The sequence below is a fragment of the Vicia villosa genome, linkage group LG6, assembly GCF_029867415.1.
Source record: "Vicia villosa cultivar HV-30 ecotype Madison, WI linkage group LG6, Vvil1.0, whole genome shotgun sequence".
NCBI classification, from domain to species: Eukaryota; Viridiplantae; Streptophyta; class Magnoliopsida; order Fabales; family Fabaceae; genus Vicia; species Vicia villosa.
Genome location: NC_081185.1, coordinates 163,822,779 through 163,840,547, shown reverse-complemented (window position 1 = coordinate 163,840,547; position 17,769 = coordinate 163,822,779). Strand labels below are relative to the sequence as shown.

Below are 17,769 nucleotides of genomic sequence, written 5' to 3'. Positions count from 1 at the left end.
CTGAAGCAAGCTGAGTGCTGTCAAGCTTCAGAGATCAGGAGCAAGAAAGAAGAATGAATCAGAAGCACTGATAATAGAATTTGAATATCATTGTCTATCCTATTCTGACAAAATTCTATTTGCTCTGATACATATAATGTTATGGCTCTGACACATTATTTGCTCTGATACATTATTTCAGCCTATATGGCTCTGATACATATAATGTGTTCAAACATACATTTTATGTTCTAACTCGTTCATGCTGACTTTTGTCGTTTAGTTTTTGTTCTGTAACATTTCAGGATGTAGAGATGCTCAGATGATGCTCTGGTACATTCAACAATGTTCTGATACAAATCTAGCATGAAGTGATGATTGGTAGACATTCAAAGTTCTGAAGCTATCCGAGGGAAGCAGAAATCAGAAGATGTGAATGTTCTAAAAGATCCAGAAAATTCAAGTTCTGAAGCTGTCCTGAATGGAAGCAGAAGTCAGAAGCTGTGAATGTTCTGAAGATCAAAGAAATTCAAGTTCTGAAGCTGTCCACGATGGAAGCAGGAATCAGAAGCTGTGAGTGTTCTAAGGATCTAAAGAAATTCAAGTTCTGAAGCTGTCCAATGGAAGCAGAAGTCAGAAGCTATGAATTCTCTGAAGACAAGAAGCTTATATGATCGTCTCTACCGAAATAATCAGGGAAGTCTTTTATCAAAGTTCTTCGAGTATTTATTTCAGGGGGAGATTATTTATCTCAGGGGGAGATTGTTAATCTCAGGGGGAGACATATTCATATGCTTATGCTATAGCTGTGTAATTTGACTTTTGCCGTCTACTCTTTCTGATCGCAAATTCATATCATTTATATATGTTTTTGTCATCATCAAAAAGGGGGAGATTGTTAGAACAAGATTTGTTCTTATCAATTATCTTAGTTTTGATGATAACAATAATATGAATTTTGCTTAAGATAATATGGTACTCTAATCCAATGCAATTTCCCTTTCAGGAAATATATATAAAGAGTACGCATAATTCAGCGCTCAGAAGATGTGTCTCAAATGGTTCAGCATGCAACATCAGAACATGGTCTGGCAAGACATCAGAAGATGGTCGAAGCAGAATCAGAACATGGGTCTATGGAAGCATCAGAAGAACATGAGATCAGAAGCACTGAAGATCAGAAGATGGTATCACGCTCAGAAGCACTTCAAGGTCAGAAGATCAGAAGATGCTATGCACCAAGCTGTTTTGACTCTGATGATATTCAAACGTCGTATTCACAAACATCAGATCAGAAGGAAGTACAGGTGGCAGACTACGCTGACTGACAAAAGGAACGTTAAAGCTACTAAAGGCTACGTCAGTAGACACAGCGTGAACAAGGCTCGAGGTAGTTGACAAAAGCGTATAACATTAAATGCAATGCTGTACGGAACACGCAAAGCATTAAATGCATTCAACGGTCATCTTCTCAACGCCTATAAATATGAAGTTCTGATGAGAAGCAAGGTTACCAATTCTTAACAACTCTGAACGAAAATAAACTTGCTGAAACGCTATTCAATCAAAGCTCAGAATCTTCATCAACTCACTACATTGCTGTTGTAATATTTTAGTGAGATTAAGCTTAAACGTTAAGAGAAATATCACAGTTGTGATTATCGCTTTTAAGAAGCATTTGTAAACTCTTGAATAGATTACATTAAGTTGTAAGGAACTAGAGTGATCGTGTGATCAGTATACTCTAGGAAGTCTTAGCAGTTGGCTGAGCAGTTTGTAACTAGAGTGATCGTGTTGATCAGAATACTCTAGGAAAGTCTTAGGAGTGAACTAAGCCTAGAGTGATCGTGTTGATCAGTAGACTCTAGAAAAGTCTTAGAGGGTATCTAAGCAGTTGTTCCTGGAGTGATCAGTGTGTGATCAGAAGACTCTGGAAGACTTAGTTGCGGACTAAGTGGAAAACCATTGTAATCCGTGCGATTAGTGGATTAAATCCTCAGGTTGAGGTAAATCATCTCTGCGGGGGTGGACTGGAGTAGCTTCGTTAACAGCGAACCAGGATAAAAATAATTGTGCAATTTATTTTTATCGTCCAAGATTTAAAGTCACACTTATTCAATCCCCCCCTTTCTAAGTGTTTTTCTATCCTTCAATTGGCATCAGAGCGCCGGTTCTAAGGTGCAAGCACTTAACCGTGTTTAGAAAAGATTCAGGAAGAGAAAAACGCTTCAGTAAAAGATGGTTGATGAAAGTGAAAAGACTACACCTACACCTGCATCTACATCTGGCTCTGCTGAGCAATACAACGGTAACAATGGTTATACTAGACCGCCGGTATTTGATGGTGAAAACTTTGAATACTGGAAAGATAAACTGGAAAGTTACTTTCTGGGTCTAGATGGTGATCTATGGGATCTTCTGATGGATGGTTACAAACATCCAGTAAATGCCAGTGGCGTAAAGCTGTCAAGGCAAGAAATGAATGATGATCAGAAGAAGCTTTTCAGGAATCATCATAAATGCAGAACTGTTTTGCTGAATGCTATCTCTCATGCTGAGTATGAGAAGATATCTAACAGGGAAACGGCCTATGATATATATGAGTCCTTGAAAATGACTCATGAAGGAAATGCTCAAGTCAAGGAGACAAAAGCTCTAGCCTTAATCCAGAAGTATGAAGCATTCAAGATGGAGGATGATGAAGACATTGAAAAGATGTTTTCGAGATTTCAAACTCTGACAGCTGGATTGAGAGTTCTTGACAAAGGATACACCAAGGCTGATCATGTGAAGAAGATCATCAGAAGCTTACCCAGAAGATGGGGTCCGATGGTGACTGCATTCAAGATTGCGAAGAATCTGAATGAAGTTTCTCTGGAAGAGCTTATCAGTGCCTTGAGAAGTCATGAAATAGAGCTGGACGCAAATGAGCCTCAAAAGAAAGGTAAGTCTATTGCATTAAAATCAAATATCAAGAAATGCACTAACGCTTTTCAGGCTAGAGAAGAAGATCCTGAAGAATCAGAATCTGAAGAAGAAGATGAACTGTCCATGATTTCCAGAAGGGTAAATCAACTCTGGAAGAGCAAGCAAAGGAAGTTCAGAGGCTTCAGAAGTTCAAAGAGATTTGAACATGGAGAATCTTCTGATGAAAGAAGATCTGACAAGAAGAAGGTCATGTGCTATGAATGCAATGAGCCTGGACACTACAAGAATGAATGTCCAAATCTTCAGAAGGAAAGTCCCAAGAAAAAGTTTCATAAGAAGAAAGGTCTTATGGCAACCTGGGATGAGTCAGAAGATGATTCAGAAGATGAGCAGGCCAACTGTGCGCTGATGGCGACAGAAGATGACGGATCAGAATCTACATCAGAATCAGATTCGGAAGAGGTATTTTCTGAACTTACTAGAGATGAGTTAGTTTCCGGGTTAACTGAACTTCTGGAATCCAAGTCTCAGATTTGTATCAAATACAAAAAGCTGAAAAAGCTATTTGAATTTGAAACAAAGAAGCTTGAGCTGGAGAATTCTGAATTAAAAGAAAAACTTTTAAAATTATCCAACAATGTTGGATCTCCTTCTGATTCAGAAAAATCCACTCCTAGTCTAAACCATATTCTGAAAGAATATGATTTAAGTTTCAGGAAGTTCTTATCTAGAAGTATTGGCAGAAGTCAGCTAGCTTCTATGATATATGCTGTGTCTGGAAACAAAAGAGTTGGCATTGGTTATGAGGGTGAAACCCCATACAAACTTGAACCTGTTGATGAAATGAAACTCACATACAAGCCATTGTATGATCAGTTCAAGTATGGCCACTCTCATGATATTAGGTACACTTCACATGCACAAAGTTTTCACATAACACACACCAAGAAGCATGTGACACAACCTAGGAAATATCATGAAACAAAGGCATTTCACTTTTTTCTTCTTAAAGTTGAATGTTCGGTAATAATTTTTATGATAATTAATTATAGTTGGTTTGAGTTGAGTTTACATGTAGAAAATTGAAAATCCGAAACCTAAAATAAATCTAAAATAAAAATTATACACCCTGATTAAATATTGCCATTTGTTACCAAAACTCATGGGTACCTACCTGGTCATGTTTTTCCTTATCTTGAAGATGGCTGGTCATATGGTCATATTTTTCCTTATCTTGAAGATGGCTGGTCATATTTTTCCTTATCTTGAAATGGCTGGGGAGATTTAGTTATAGCTCAGGAAATTGATCTAGATTGTATTGACTTAAAAATGAACTGAAGATAAAATTGAAGATAAAATGATTAATGTTAAGATATATTTTTGTAAAATTGAGTTGAATAATTAATTTGAGTATAAAGATTAATTTTAGAATAAAACAATGTAATTTTTAGTTTTAAGTAGAATAAAAATTAAAGGTAAAACCAATATCAATTTATTTGAGTGAAATCAAACATTTCAAAATTAATTTTACATTTTTACTTTTGACGTCTTTAAAAAGTGAAATCAAATGTACATTAAGTTGGTGAAACGATCGTTCAAAATACTATTGACGTGTTTGTTTCAAATTATGAAATTATATTTTTTAGAATTATATTTTTAGAATTATTATTTTAAAGAATAACTAGTAAGATACTCGTGCTCTCATACAGATAAATTTATTTGATATGGTATAAGATGTATTTAATATGAAATAAGTGACTTAATTATAAATGAATAATGATTATATAAATTCAATTGTATTAAATAAAGATGGAAAAGAAATTTTAACATTTAAAAATAAAAACTGTGTCTCAAATAAAGGTAATTGTTGATTAAAATAAAATAGGCATTGTCCTGATAATAATATCCGAGATAAAAAATTATTTGATGCAATATAAAATGTATTTAGATACAAATGCAAAATTTGAAATGATTTATTTAATTGTAAAGTGAACGATAATCATATAATTTAAATGTATTAAATAATCATACAAAATGAAATAAAGGAATCATGAAATCGAGAAAGAGAAAAATTAATATTTAAAAGTAAATATTTTGTCTCTCAAATTAAGACAATGGTTGATTATATTAGAGTAATATAGACATTAGTGTATGACTGACTGTAGCAAGTCACTAAGGCTAGGTAACTTGCTACTGCAGGTTACATGATTGCTACTATAAATGCAATCCTCTTGTAACTAACTATTCAATCAATGAAAACAAATTTTAGTTACAACTGAATCATGATCAATATTGAACTAATTTTCTAACATGGTATCAGTTAGCTAGCGCCAATCCCCACCATGACGACTTCATAGCCAGAATCGTCGACGACGTCGTCTACGCCTTCCGCCCCCGGTTCTAGCGTTTCATTTATGGCGTCAATAGATAGAACCCTACATCAACACTCACAATCTCGCAAAATTCGCTGTTTGCTCACGCGTTCCACCGAAATTTCTTGACGATGATGCTTGAAAATCAGGTAACATTAATCCGGCTTACTCCGTTTGGATTCAAAAAGATCAAATTTTTTTATCGTGGCTTCAATCCATACTCTCGAACGAAATTCTTTCTCGTGTTCTTGGATGCGCTCAATCACACCAACTGTGGGAACGTTTATTCAACTACTTTCAGAAGTAAACACGTGCAAGAGCTCGTCAGTTATGTGTTGAGTTTCATTGGATACTTCCACTGTTACAAGATTTATAGTAGCAATCTTGTAACTTGCAGTAGCAGGTTACCTAGCCTTAGTGACTTGCTACAACCAGTCATACACTAATGGCTATATTACTTTAATAGATTAAAATAAAATAGATATTGTGTTGATAGTGACCCGTGAGATAAATAAATTTTTAATTTTATTAAAATAAAAAATATTATTAGTATTTTTAGTGATAAAAAATAAATAGAGAGAAAAAAATTAAAATTAAAGTAAGAAAGTGTAGGAAAAAAATGTGAGAGAAATTTAAAATGGAGGACGGCAAATAATGAAGTGACAAGTGTAGACATCTTTGACATGGAAGAGAAATTTTAATTGGCACATTATTTATTTACTGATAAGCCCAAGTTGAAGTGTAATTTCTTTTAACTGAAAGGAAAAATTAAGCATAACATACAATTGATTTTTTATTGTTAGATAATAGATATTCTTACACATGTGTTTCAATAAAATTTATTTAATTTAAAAAAATTTAAAAATAAAAAATAAACGTGAGTAGTTGGAAGTTATTGTTAGTCGAACATCTTTGTGCTTATGTTATATTCTCTTGGCACATGTGCAATCTTGTATGTCGTGAACGAACTCAACTTGTCATTGACTAGAGTACATATTTCAAAAATGGTGGATCTCTAGCATGTTTGTTCCCTTTCACTTGGGAAACCTCATGCAAGGAATTTGTGCGTAACCTAGTCTCCTATTTTCCCATCTCTGATGGTAACATGAGCGAACGATGACAACTTCATATTTTGCTTAGTTGTTGGTGGTAGAAAAGTCAAAGTGTAAGGATACTTCTACCACAAGTTCTTTGTCGATTTCCAGGTTGAGTCTCACTTTATTTCCTCTATTGTTTGATGACCCATTTAAGAAGACGGTTTAGTTTGTGCATGATTCTGAGGTGGTTAATGTCAATTCAACGATGAAATCCGCAGAGACTTAGGCTTTAAGAGCCTTCCTAGGCTCGAAGGAGATGTTAAATATTGATATCTTAATGGATCAGTTAGTCATTTGCCCTACTATATCTGGCCTGAAGAGAGCTTGTTATAATGGTTGATCATTTCGAACCACTATTGAGTGTGATAAGAAATAACGTCGCCACTTTCTCGAGGCTACCATTAGAGAAAAATCACTTTTTTCAATCTTCAAGTAGCAGATTTTAAGTCTGAATAACGCCTTTTGGAAATGACATTTATTGGATTATGGTTGAAACCTACCTGTCTCACAAGGAAGCCACTTCAATCATAAGTATCGACAAGATTATGGGTTGAGACAGTGGTAGATTCCACTGTATAAAGGCATGCTTACATTCTCATGTCCATTAAAATTGTACCTCATTCCTCAATAGTCTACAAAACGGTATTGCATGCTAGGCATTCAGTTTCATTATCCTCTTTTTCTCTGTTGGAGTCTCCCACTTGATAATTACATCCCATTTACTTGGGTTAACTTTGATTCCCCTCTCAGTGAAGTAGACTCCTAAGAATTTTCAAGATTTGACTCTGAAGGTACATTTTTCCGGGTTGAGCCTTATGTTGTATTGGTGGACACAATCGAACACAGTGGTGAGATAATCTTCATGTGAATGCTCTTGACTATACATGATATTATGTACATGATATTATGTTGTCCATGTACACTTCCAACATATCATCAATTTCTCGCTTAAATGTTTTATTCATCATCCTTTGGTATGCGACACCTGTATTTTTCAATCTAAAGGGCATTGCATTGTAACTATAATCGGCGTGTTCTGTCATGAGAATGGTTTTGTCTCGATCCACCTTGCACATGAGAATCAGGTTGTAACTAGAGAAGGCGTCCATGATATATAAGAGCTTATTCCTTATAGAGTTGTCCACCAATTTGCAAATGTTAAGGGAAGGGTATGAATCTTTTGGCATGCCTTGTTAAGGTCATGTGGATTTACGTTCTTTGCAGGTATGTACTCCCTCTGTCCCATATTATAAGAGAAATTCACTTTTTTAGATTCATTGAATAATTAATACATCTGGTCGATACATCGACCATATACATTAATTATTCAATGAATTTAAAAAGTAAATTTCTCTTATAATATGAGACAAAGGTAGTAGCTAATAGAGTTGTTGTTAAACCAATGATTATGATATTGTTGATTGTCTTGGTATTTTGATGACAAAAACGTTGATGCTTGTTGAAGTTGGTGGTAACAACTTTCCAACTCTTTGATAACGATGTCTAAACTAGGGTTGGCAATCGGGCATGCCTGCTGAGTTTATACCCGTCCTTCAAAAGCACGCAAAATTGGGGCAGGACGGTGGCGGGCATAGTTAAGGGTGTGGACCTAAAATTTTGGCTCGCCCCGCACCAAAAGTGAAGGCGTGGCAGTCCCGTGAACACTGCACATTTTAAGCCTAAAAATACAATTTTGGGTTAAATATATAAAGCCCCCCTGTAATATTAGCGAGATTCGGTTTAAGCCCCTGTAAAATATTTTTTTTTAAAACCACCCTCATAATTTCCAGATTCTGTGGATATAGCCCCTGTGCAGCCTAGATTCCATTTTTTAATGACTAGGCAGTCCAGTTGGATTTTTATTTTATTTTTTATTTAATTTCTAACAGCCATGTGTAATTTATTTAATTTTTATTTGATTTTTTATTTTATTTACTTTTTTGTATTATTTATTTATTTTACGTTTTCTTAAATAATTTTTCTTAATACTTCTTAGAAATTATTTTTTTAAATTATCAAAATAATATATTTGGGTCTAAGCCCAGTATTGTCCATTAGTGGCCCAGTGGTCCACTAACTCTCACATTGTTTCTAATTCATAACATTATAAGTTTTGTTGTTATATAAACACTTATTATGTTTATTCAACAAAAGATGTGGGACTAAAAGTGTAGTAAATAAACACTATTACTGAAGCAACACAATAGGTAGTCCTCTCACATTCTCCTTATACAAACTTTCTTACCATCCAAACTTCATTTCAAATGGCTCACACCCGAACAACCACCAACTGATCATCATCAACAAACCATGAAAATTTGTAGTCTAAACAGAAAAAAATTTGCCATTTTAGAAGTTGGAAACAATCAATGGTTTACAGTGGAGTACCGAAACTGCAGCTCATGTGTTCATGTGGGCAAGTGATTTTCACGTTCGTTCAATTTTCAATGGATAGACAGGAAGCCAAACCATTGAAAGACAAACTCAATTTGTTCAATCAAAAGTTTAAGGAAATGTGTGGATAATAGGTAATAAAAACAAGATGTAGCAAGACAACATAACAAGATAGAACTTTCATATGCTGCATGGAAACTTTCATATTTTTATATACTGCATCATCTTGGTTCTTCATATCCACACGAATTCATGAATAGATTGTATAAAAATTTCATAAGAAACTCAAGTCATGTTACCTTTTGCAAGCCAAGCTAAACAACATCCAACAACTTCACAAACTAGCTTTTGAGACTGAGTTAGACTTTAATCTAAGTTATAAAATGGTATCAAAGTTATGGCTTATGATTTATGGGTTAATCTAAGTTATAAAAGGAGTACATAATATGGGTTAACTCCCAGTATTGTTCTTAATGCTGCTACTTCCTTTTAGCTTCCAGTTCCACCAAAAACAACATGCATGCTAGAAAGAATTCTGCATGCATTCTTTATTTTTGCCACATTGTTTCAATCGTTTTGATGTTTGGTGGCGGCTTGGTTTTGAATGCGCAAAATGCACACCGTCAGATTTACCAAGCAAGCAGACTGCCACTACCTGTGTAATTCTGCTATATGAATTGAAAAGAGTTTGTAGAAGTGATAGAAACTTAGTCCCACATCGGTTGTAATAGATACATAATAAGTGTATATAAACCAATAAAGCATATGATAAAAAGAATTAAAAACAGTGAGTGGGCAAGGGTGCTGTTAATTGGGCTTGAAACATGAATGGTTAAGGCCCAAACTTAATATTTTGTTAATTTAAAAAATAAATTCTAAAAATTTATTAAAAATAAAAACTTATTATTAATAAAAATACAAAACGTAAACAATAATTGACATAAAAAATTAAAAAAAAATAATTAAAAAGATATAAATTACTAAAAAAAATATAAAAGAAAATTAAAAAAAGTATAAAATTCCATGTGGAATTAAAAAATAATAAATGCCACGTGGATTGCCACGTTGACAAATTGAAGGAATCTTTGGTGAAATCTAGCACTCAGGGGGCTTGGCTGATGGAATCTGAGCATTACGAGGGGGTTTTTACAAAAAAAACTTTACCAGGGGCTTAAATCAAATATCGCTAACATTACAGGGGGGGTTAGTATATTTAACCCTACAATTTTTTTGCTAATGTCTGTGCCTGGAAAAGCCCACATAAAAAACATGGCGTGCAGGGAAGAAACATTAGAGGGTGCGAGCTTAAACCCTTTAACTCGCCCCACATTAAAGTGCGGGCAAAATGGGCATGCCCAACGAGCCAGACCCATTTTACTACCCATAATCTAAACTTGAAGATATCTCAAGCCCTACCAAGTAAAAGATTCAATGTTTCAGTGAAATGGTTATATGATTAATGTATCTAACAATGAAACTTGAAGTTTCAGAGTTATGAAAGAGAGAAAGTGTGAAAGTTCGATAGCCGTGTCTGTCTGAGTGACTAGAGTCTTGTATAAGTAAGATAGTAACTTCTAAGCTACTAAGGAAACTCATACATACACACTTAAAACCTTTGAGGAGTATCTTTTTATTTGTTAAAACCACCCATTTTTTAAAGGCCTACTTAAATGATTAGGGAATTGTATGATTAATTAGGAGCTGTTTTACAATGGGATAATTTATAAGACCTATATAAATAATTTATTATTTCATTTTGTAACGACTATAATCGATTGGAGTAGTCTCTTAATGATTAACAACACCTTGATATTGAAACTTTCCATTTGTGGCTTAAATAATAGATTATTCTCTTGTAATAATCAATTATGAAAAAATCGATAATTACATTAAAATAACTCATGTGTATTGTTTTCTTTTTAAGCCACATTTTCTTTAGTATAAAGGAGGCATTTCGTCTTTTGAAAACATACAAGAATTCATATATTTTCTATCCCATTCAATCTTATTACTTTCCTTTTTTCTCTTTGATAACTTTCTTTCACCAAAAGTGATCTTAGTGCCTTGTGAGTGAAAACTACTTGTGAGGAAATTTGCGTGCTGGTGTCATGCTTGTTTGGTTGTGATGTAGGAAGGCTGACCACCCGTGTCGAAGTATAAATCACACATCGAAAAATATTTTAATATTTGAGAAATTTTTTATTTTAATATTTAAGAAATTTCTATTTTATTTGTTTTATTTAATTCTTTTTTGGATTAAAGGCCCATAAGGTCCAATAGGATTTCTTTATTTTCTGTATTTAAAGACCTTTGGCGTCACCGTAAGGGAGATATCTTTCATATAATTAAATTTGAAGTTTTATTTGTTCTAGTAGATTCCAGCTTATTTGACGGGTATTGCGCTTGCAACCCTGTGTTTTATTCTACGTTTGCACCTACAACCCTGTTCTTTATTCTATGTTTAGCGCTTGCTATTTCCTAGGACTTCCAAGAGTGTCAGGTTGATTCAAGATTGTGATTCTCTTAAAAGTTATCTGTTTTGTTCTAGAGATAAACAAGTGAAAAACTCTGTTTGGTTCTAGAACTCAGCCTGATAAAAGTTTTGTTTCGTTGTTAAGATTAGCCGGTAAAATATCTACTTATTTTGTAAGTTTTCACATAGACACTAGAAATATTTCAATCTCTTCATCTATTTCATATTTCTTCTAAACCAATATTCACAACTGCTTAATCAATTAAGAATTGATTTTGATCAATTAGGAAAGCAAAATTCGATGTCTAATAAATTAGAGATTTCTTCTAATTGATTAAGGAGTGAATTCATCTCCTAATCGATCAAAGAGAAAACCCGAATTAGGGTTTCTTATTTTTGTTGAGTCTAATCGATTAACTTGCCGTTTCTAATCGATTAGAGAGTGGTCAAACTTATAAATTATTGCCTTTTTTAGCTAAAATTATTATCTATATAAAGGAGTGATGTGCTCAATTCTAAATCACATATTTTATGAATTTACTACTCTCGTATCTCACTCATTCTCCTTTTTAAATCAATTTTATTCATTATACATTGCCTTAGTATTGAAAAAGTGAAAAACTTACATTGAGAGTTGTATAATTTTGTTGTTGTAGAGCACCTTCTGGTGCGTGGTTATGATCTCTTAATGATTAAAGATGAGGTACTTGCAATATTAACACTCCAATAATTAAATCGGTAAATGAGAAAGATGAAACTATTGCAAGTGTGCATAAGTAATACATGTGTATGACATGAGAGACATATAATGATGACAATTAGAATTGTCTGGTGTGATTCAACTTGGATTGTAGAGTACGATTGACTCATTAAATGTATAATAATGGTAGATATGAGATCAGAAGCCATGCACTTATTGATGCTTCAAAACTAAATTACACCTAGATCAAGGTCGTCTCAAGTTTTTGGAGGCCCTGTGTAGATTAGCCATAGTTAAACCATAAAAAATTAATAGAGACCATATGTACTCATGATTTAACCTACCAAATATTTTATGAGGTCCTATTTAGCTATAGTTTAACCCTGGAAATTTTGAAGCCCGGTGCGGTAGCCCACTTTACACACCCTCAAAGACGGTCCTGACCTATATGCTAATTAGTGGAACGCTTTAGCTTAATTAAATCACATGGTTGAACAATATTTTATAGGAACTTTATCCGGCTTGAAGCAATTTATATATATATATATATATATATATATATATATATATATATATATATATATATATATATATATATATGATCTTACCTAATCAGATTGATCTTCAAGGCCTGCAAGGAACTGGATCTTTAGTGAACTTGGGGGGGGGGGGGTGTACCTGCAAGGTACTCCAATGCTAAAGTAAGAAGACGAACAACATAGCACAAGTACAAGGTAAAGGTTAGAAGAGAATGAATACCTGACCCTCTAGTGAAAGAGGGTATTAATAGCCCCCAGTGCTGGGCAAAGATTTCGCTACTAGACTAGATACCCAGGCCCAATTAGGAGACTGCCAGGATTCCTAGGCGGAAATATCAAAGGTGCGTGCGTGCTCTCCGTCCTGGTCAACCACTCCGAAGTTTAAGGGAGACGTAGTCTTTTAGGGACTACGCGTACTCCGTATTATTCGGGGGGTTGGATGTGAAGAAACCTCACGAGGAGGAGGGTCCCCGACATAGGGCCACGAGGAGAAGGGTCCTCGGTGGGGGAAACGCTCGCTGGGAGCGCGCTTAGTATGTTTGGCTATAGGCGAAACGCTCGTCAGATGGGATGCTCGCGGGGGCACCTTTCGCCGAGCGCACGCTACAGTGCTCTAATGTCGTTGGTTCTCCCGAGAATCGGGCACTGTTTACTCCTTATGGGCTTAGGGGTGATTTGGGCCAAGAATAGATTGGACTAAATCTTGGCCCACTCCATAACAATATATATATATATATATATATATATATATATATATATATATATATATATATATATATATATATATATATATATATATATATATATATATATATATAGACATAATCTCCACCATTTATTTTAAAATATTGTGATTCAGATTTATTTATCTTGTGATCTTAATTATATTTTAGATAAATTTACTATTCTAACATTTTTAACATTTATAATTTTTATTAAATATAAATATTAATACAAGAACAAGGCTTAGACACATTTCTCCCTACTTGCTGTTGCAACTGATTTTCAACAAAATTATGACAAGTGAGTTATTTCACCCACGTCAAACCCATTATCAACTAATCTATCCTTAAATCACCTTTGCTTCCGTTAAATCTCTCTTCAACGGTTACAACAGTAATTTAAAAAGCTGCAATCAGTTTATTCGTAGCATTTGCTCCACTCTTTTTAAGAATCATACAATATAATAAAGCAAGATGAGTTCTTTGGCAAATTTGCCACTTGGCACTCTCTCATGCTTTCTTCTATTTATATTTCTTCTATAAAAGGAAATATTTCTATTAATATCAAAATCATTTTTCAAATTGATTTTTAATTTGTTTTTATTTTTATTTTGAGAAGTGTCTATTTAACTTCTCAAAATCGTGGGAAAACAAAAAACTGAAATGTTTCTTTCCAACTTTCAATGCCATTTTGAATTTTCACTATGCTCCATGCATAGAGTAGTCAAAAGACACATTGGAACTTGAACTACTCTTATATGATTTTCTTTTAACACGTCAAAATGATTTTTATTTGGTCTTTATTCACTAAAGTCATCAAGTTTGTTATAATAATAATAATAATAATAATCCAATCTATCTTTAATTTTTCAAAGATACAGACTTTCTCTTCATTTTCTCTTCTTTTTTCTCTTTCATAGTTTTCTCTCTTCTTTCTTCCACGTTTCTTTTCTCTCCCTTATCTATTCATTTCTGCATTTTCAACAACAATGTTGAAACTTAAATGTTTCTTTCAATCTTTAAACTCTGATTTCCTTTATTTATATATTTTCTGAATCGTTTTGAACAAATATGAATTTTATATCAATGATATTTCAAATCTGTGAAATCAGTGGTGTAGTTTAGATCTATTAAAAAGATAAGCGATGTTTTCAGATATGTGAAATCAAAGAAGGTATTTTTTGTTGTTACATCAATATATGTTCTTCTTTATGATTTCATCTCATTTTTTTCTTACAATTTCATTTGTAGGTGGTGAGGTTGCGGTTTTCGGTGGCGGCAGATTTGTGCGTTTTTGTGTGATTTGGAGGATGTAAGGTTGCGATTTCCGGTGATGGATGCAAGATGATTTCATGACAGATAAATCTCCCTCAATCGACAAAGCTGCAGTATCTCAACAGACATGCGGCGTCGACGCCTCCACAACCAATCAACGACTACACCGCGCGACCCCTCTTCATTTTGGCACCAGGCCATTGGCCTTCACCTGTATCGTGCCTTGCTTGCATCCATTACCACGATTAAATCTTCTCCGTGCAAGGCCACCGCAGCTGAAGATTGAAAAGCAAAGATGGTCATATGCATGTGCTAAGCAGTTGATTGAGAGGTTGGTTTATGGTAAGAGCTGATTTTGCTTCTCTTTTTTGTTGGTATAGTCTGATTTTGTTTTTTCAATATTGACCTATGTGATCTTTGACAGCTGAGGGTGCTGAAAATGGCTTGAAGGTTACTATTGTGAGGCCCTTTAATTGGATTGGACTCAGAATGGACTTCATTCCCGGCATTGACGGTCCAAGTGAGGGTGTTCCTCGGGTTCTTGCATGCTTCAGCAATGTCGGTTCCATTTCACTTTCACTTTCGGTTTTCTTTAATTTTCAAGATTTTTTAGCTGAATGTTTGAGTAATTGTTAAAATATTGTCTAATTCCTTTTCCCCCAGAGAACTTTTGTTTACATCAAAGATGACATTGAAGCTGTCCTATTGATGATTGTAGGTTATTTGATATAATCTTGTGTTCCTCTATTACTTATTATTGTTGTTGGTTCGATCATTGAACATCATGCGACATTTTTGTTGAGAGGAAAACCCTGCCAGAGCCAATGGCCACATCTTCAATGTAGGTAACCCAAACAATGAGGTTAGAGTTAGGCAGCTTGCCGAAATGATGATCCAGATAAAACGATTATAGTAATTATTAATCGGTTATAACATTAAAATTTAAAGCTCATTGGGACTTAACTACCATTGTTGTTATGTTCCCTTCTACATTCTACAGGTCTATTCAAAGGTAAGTGGAGAACAACCTCCTGAAAAATCTACAATTGATGTAAGCTCGAAAGAGTTTTACGATGAAGGATATGATGACACTGATAAGAGAATTCCTGACATAACCATAATCAACAAACAGCTCGGTAAGTGTAGGTTCTGGTTTCCGTTTCGTCGGCATTTGTTTATCTGATTTCAAGTTAATTTACCTGTGAATGGTTGTTGTCTTTGCATGATGGAATCCAAAGACTTCCCTCTGGGACCTGTTTGAATCGACACTTACCTATCAGCACAGGACATATGCAGAAGCCATTCAAGAACCCATTGCAAGTTAAAAGGTTTAAACAAACAAAACATGAATGGCAGTTCCAGAAGAGGGTAGTTTTACTACCCAAGTACCTTACATTATATATTACTGTTTGAATTTTTACATATATGGTAAATTTAATGTAGAGTTTTGCACTGTTAAACAAGTTATGGCATTTTTCACATATAAAAGAGAAATATAAAGGAGAAAAATGTCTTTTTGTCATATTTTTCCTTCTTGGTGTTTTAGAGGTCGGTGGTGCTCATTGTTTTGTCTGTTTTTCCAGTTCATTTGTAAGTTGTAATGTTCTGTTGACAACACTCAATACTCATGTGCTCTAAATTATTTGTCATTAATTAATTTATTGTATCAATTATTTTTTTGCCGTTGCAATCTGGCAATATTTTGTCATTAATTAATTTATTGTATCAATTATTTTTTTGCCGTTGCAATCTGGCAATATTTTGTCATTAATTAATTTAGAATTTTGACTTTATTAAAGCAATTGTATTAATTATTATAATATAAAAGAAAAAATGAAGTTGAAAAATCAAGACATTTCTTTTATTAAGAACTCTTTTGGTAAAGAAAAGAAATAATCTAATGAGGCCCACCTTAAAGTCTTTTTCACTCACATTACACCCACCTTAAAGTCCTTTTCAATCACATATATATGCTATAAGGAAGTTGTTTTTATCTTTATTAGTGGTGAAGAGTATTTATTTTTAAAACTCAAATTTGAATATTTGCGTACACATCTTAAATAAAATAGTTTAATAAAATAAAATAGTTTAGAGATGTATGTATGAATATTTTCGTAATAGTTCTACAAACATTTTGAATTTATTGTGGTGTTTATTTCATAACTCAGAGAATAATATGGAAATATATTCTGGTAATAATTCTTTCACAGCGAGATTGTTATAAATTTGTTACTATTTAAAGAAATCTTATATTATAGGACTATTATCTTAAGAAAATTATCAAAAATAAATTGTTTATCAATTAAAATATTAAATCATGCATTAATGTAATTAAAATGTCATATTAGAATCAATTAAATCATGCATTAATGTAATTCAAAAATAAATCGTTTATTAGTTATCTGAATTTTAATAACGTTTTTCGTATTAAAGTAAAAGATAAGATATAAGCTTGGTATTTAAGTTCATGAATCCATGGCCAGTCAAATTTCTGACCTTTAATTTCCCGAGTAGAGATCCTCTCCATTTCTCAAAAGAAATGGAGGTTGCCATTACTAAAGTTTTAAAAAATAATACATTTATATTATTTATAAGTGTGACATATATTTTATATACTGTGATATTTATACAATGCAAACATTGGTAATTGCACTTTCCATTTCTTGGAAGAAATGGAGAGGATCTCAACTCTAATTTCCCCTAAGATATTACACTTTTCTTTTCGGTATTTGTAAATATGTTATCTATAATAATATTGTTGTTAATTTTGTATTTCATCATTTTGAATAAAATATATATTTCAATTCTTTTTAGTTTATTTGATGTTTTTAAAAATTTGGTTAAACAAATTTTAAAAAATATTCAAAAAATAGGCGCTCCTTTCACTTTTGTAGGACAATTTTTTATTTTATTATATTTATTTCTTATTCATTTGATTTTATTTTGTTAGTAAATTTTAATTATTAAAAAAACAAACATAATAGATGTGTATTTGGTCTTTTGTTTGCTTTTTAAAAAAAATAATAAACAAACATTTTTAAAATTATATCATATTGTTTTTCACTTATAACAATCAAATATTTAATTTAACACGTCTGAATGATATTGTTCATCAATTCATTATTTAGGTCTACTATATTGTCTTTAATACGTATTTAATGAAATTGATTTATTTATTTTCTTCTTAAAATATAAGTTACAAAGATTATTTGAAATGAATTTGGTTTTAATTCTTCAATTGTTAATATACTATATATTTAATACCATTATTAAATGATTTATGTATTAAA

At 33.0% G+C, this 17,769-nt stretch overlaps 1 protein-coding gene across 5 annotated transcripts; it reads left to right on the top strand.

Moving 5' to 3' along the window:
- The first annotated feature begins 13,976 nt into the window (after positions 1–13,976).
- LOC131613083 (UDP-D-apiose/UDP-D-xylose synthase-like) lies at positions 13,977–16,093 on the top strand. 5 transcript variants are annotated; one of them, XR_009287567.1, is made up of 6 exons: positions 13,977–14,378; positions 14,456–14,821; positions 14,904–15,037; positions 15,198–15,320; positions 15,480–15,615; positions 15,718–16,093. XR_009287567.1 is itself a non-coding variant. In XM_058884795.1 (5 exons), the coding sequence occupies exons 2-5, from the start codon at positions 14,542–14,544 to the stop codon at positions 15,738–15,740; spliced, it is 573 nt and encodes a 190-aa protein (XP_058740778.1). In that variant the 5' UTR covers positions 13,979–14,378; positions 14,456–14,541; the 3' UTR covers positions 15,741–16,093. The 5 variants fall into 5 exon arrangements, 1 of the variants encoding a protein (XP_058740778.1); XR_009287564.1 differs by having other exon boundaries at positions 15,198–15,615; XR_009287566.1 differs by having other exon boundaries at positions 14,904–15,320.
- The last annotated feature ends 1,676 nt before the right edge of the window (positions 16,094–17,769 follow it).

Coding starts and splice junctions, on each gene's coding strand:
- LOC131613083 (XM_058884795.1), top strand. CDS start 14,542: ATGCAAGATGATTTCATGACAGATAAATCTCCCTCAATCGACAAAGCT. Junction 14,822..14,903: donor GATTGAGAGGTTGGTTTATG/GTAAGAGCTGAT, acceptor GATCTTTGACAG/CTGAGGGTGCTGAAAATGGC. Junction 15,038..15,479: donor TTCTTGCATGCTTCAGCAAT/GTCGGTTCCATT, acceptor TACATTCTACAG/GTCTATTCAAAGGTAAGTGG.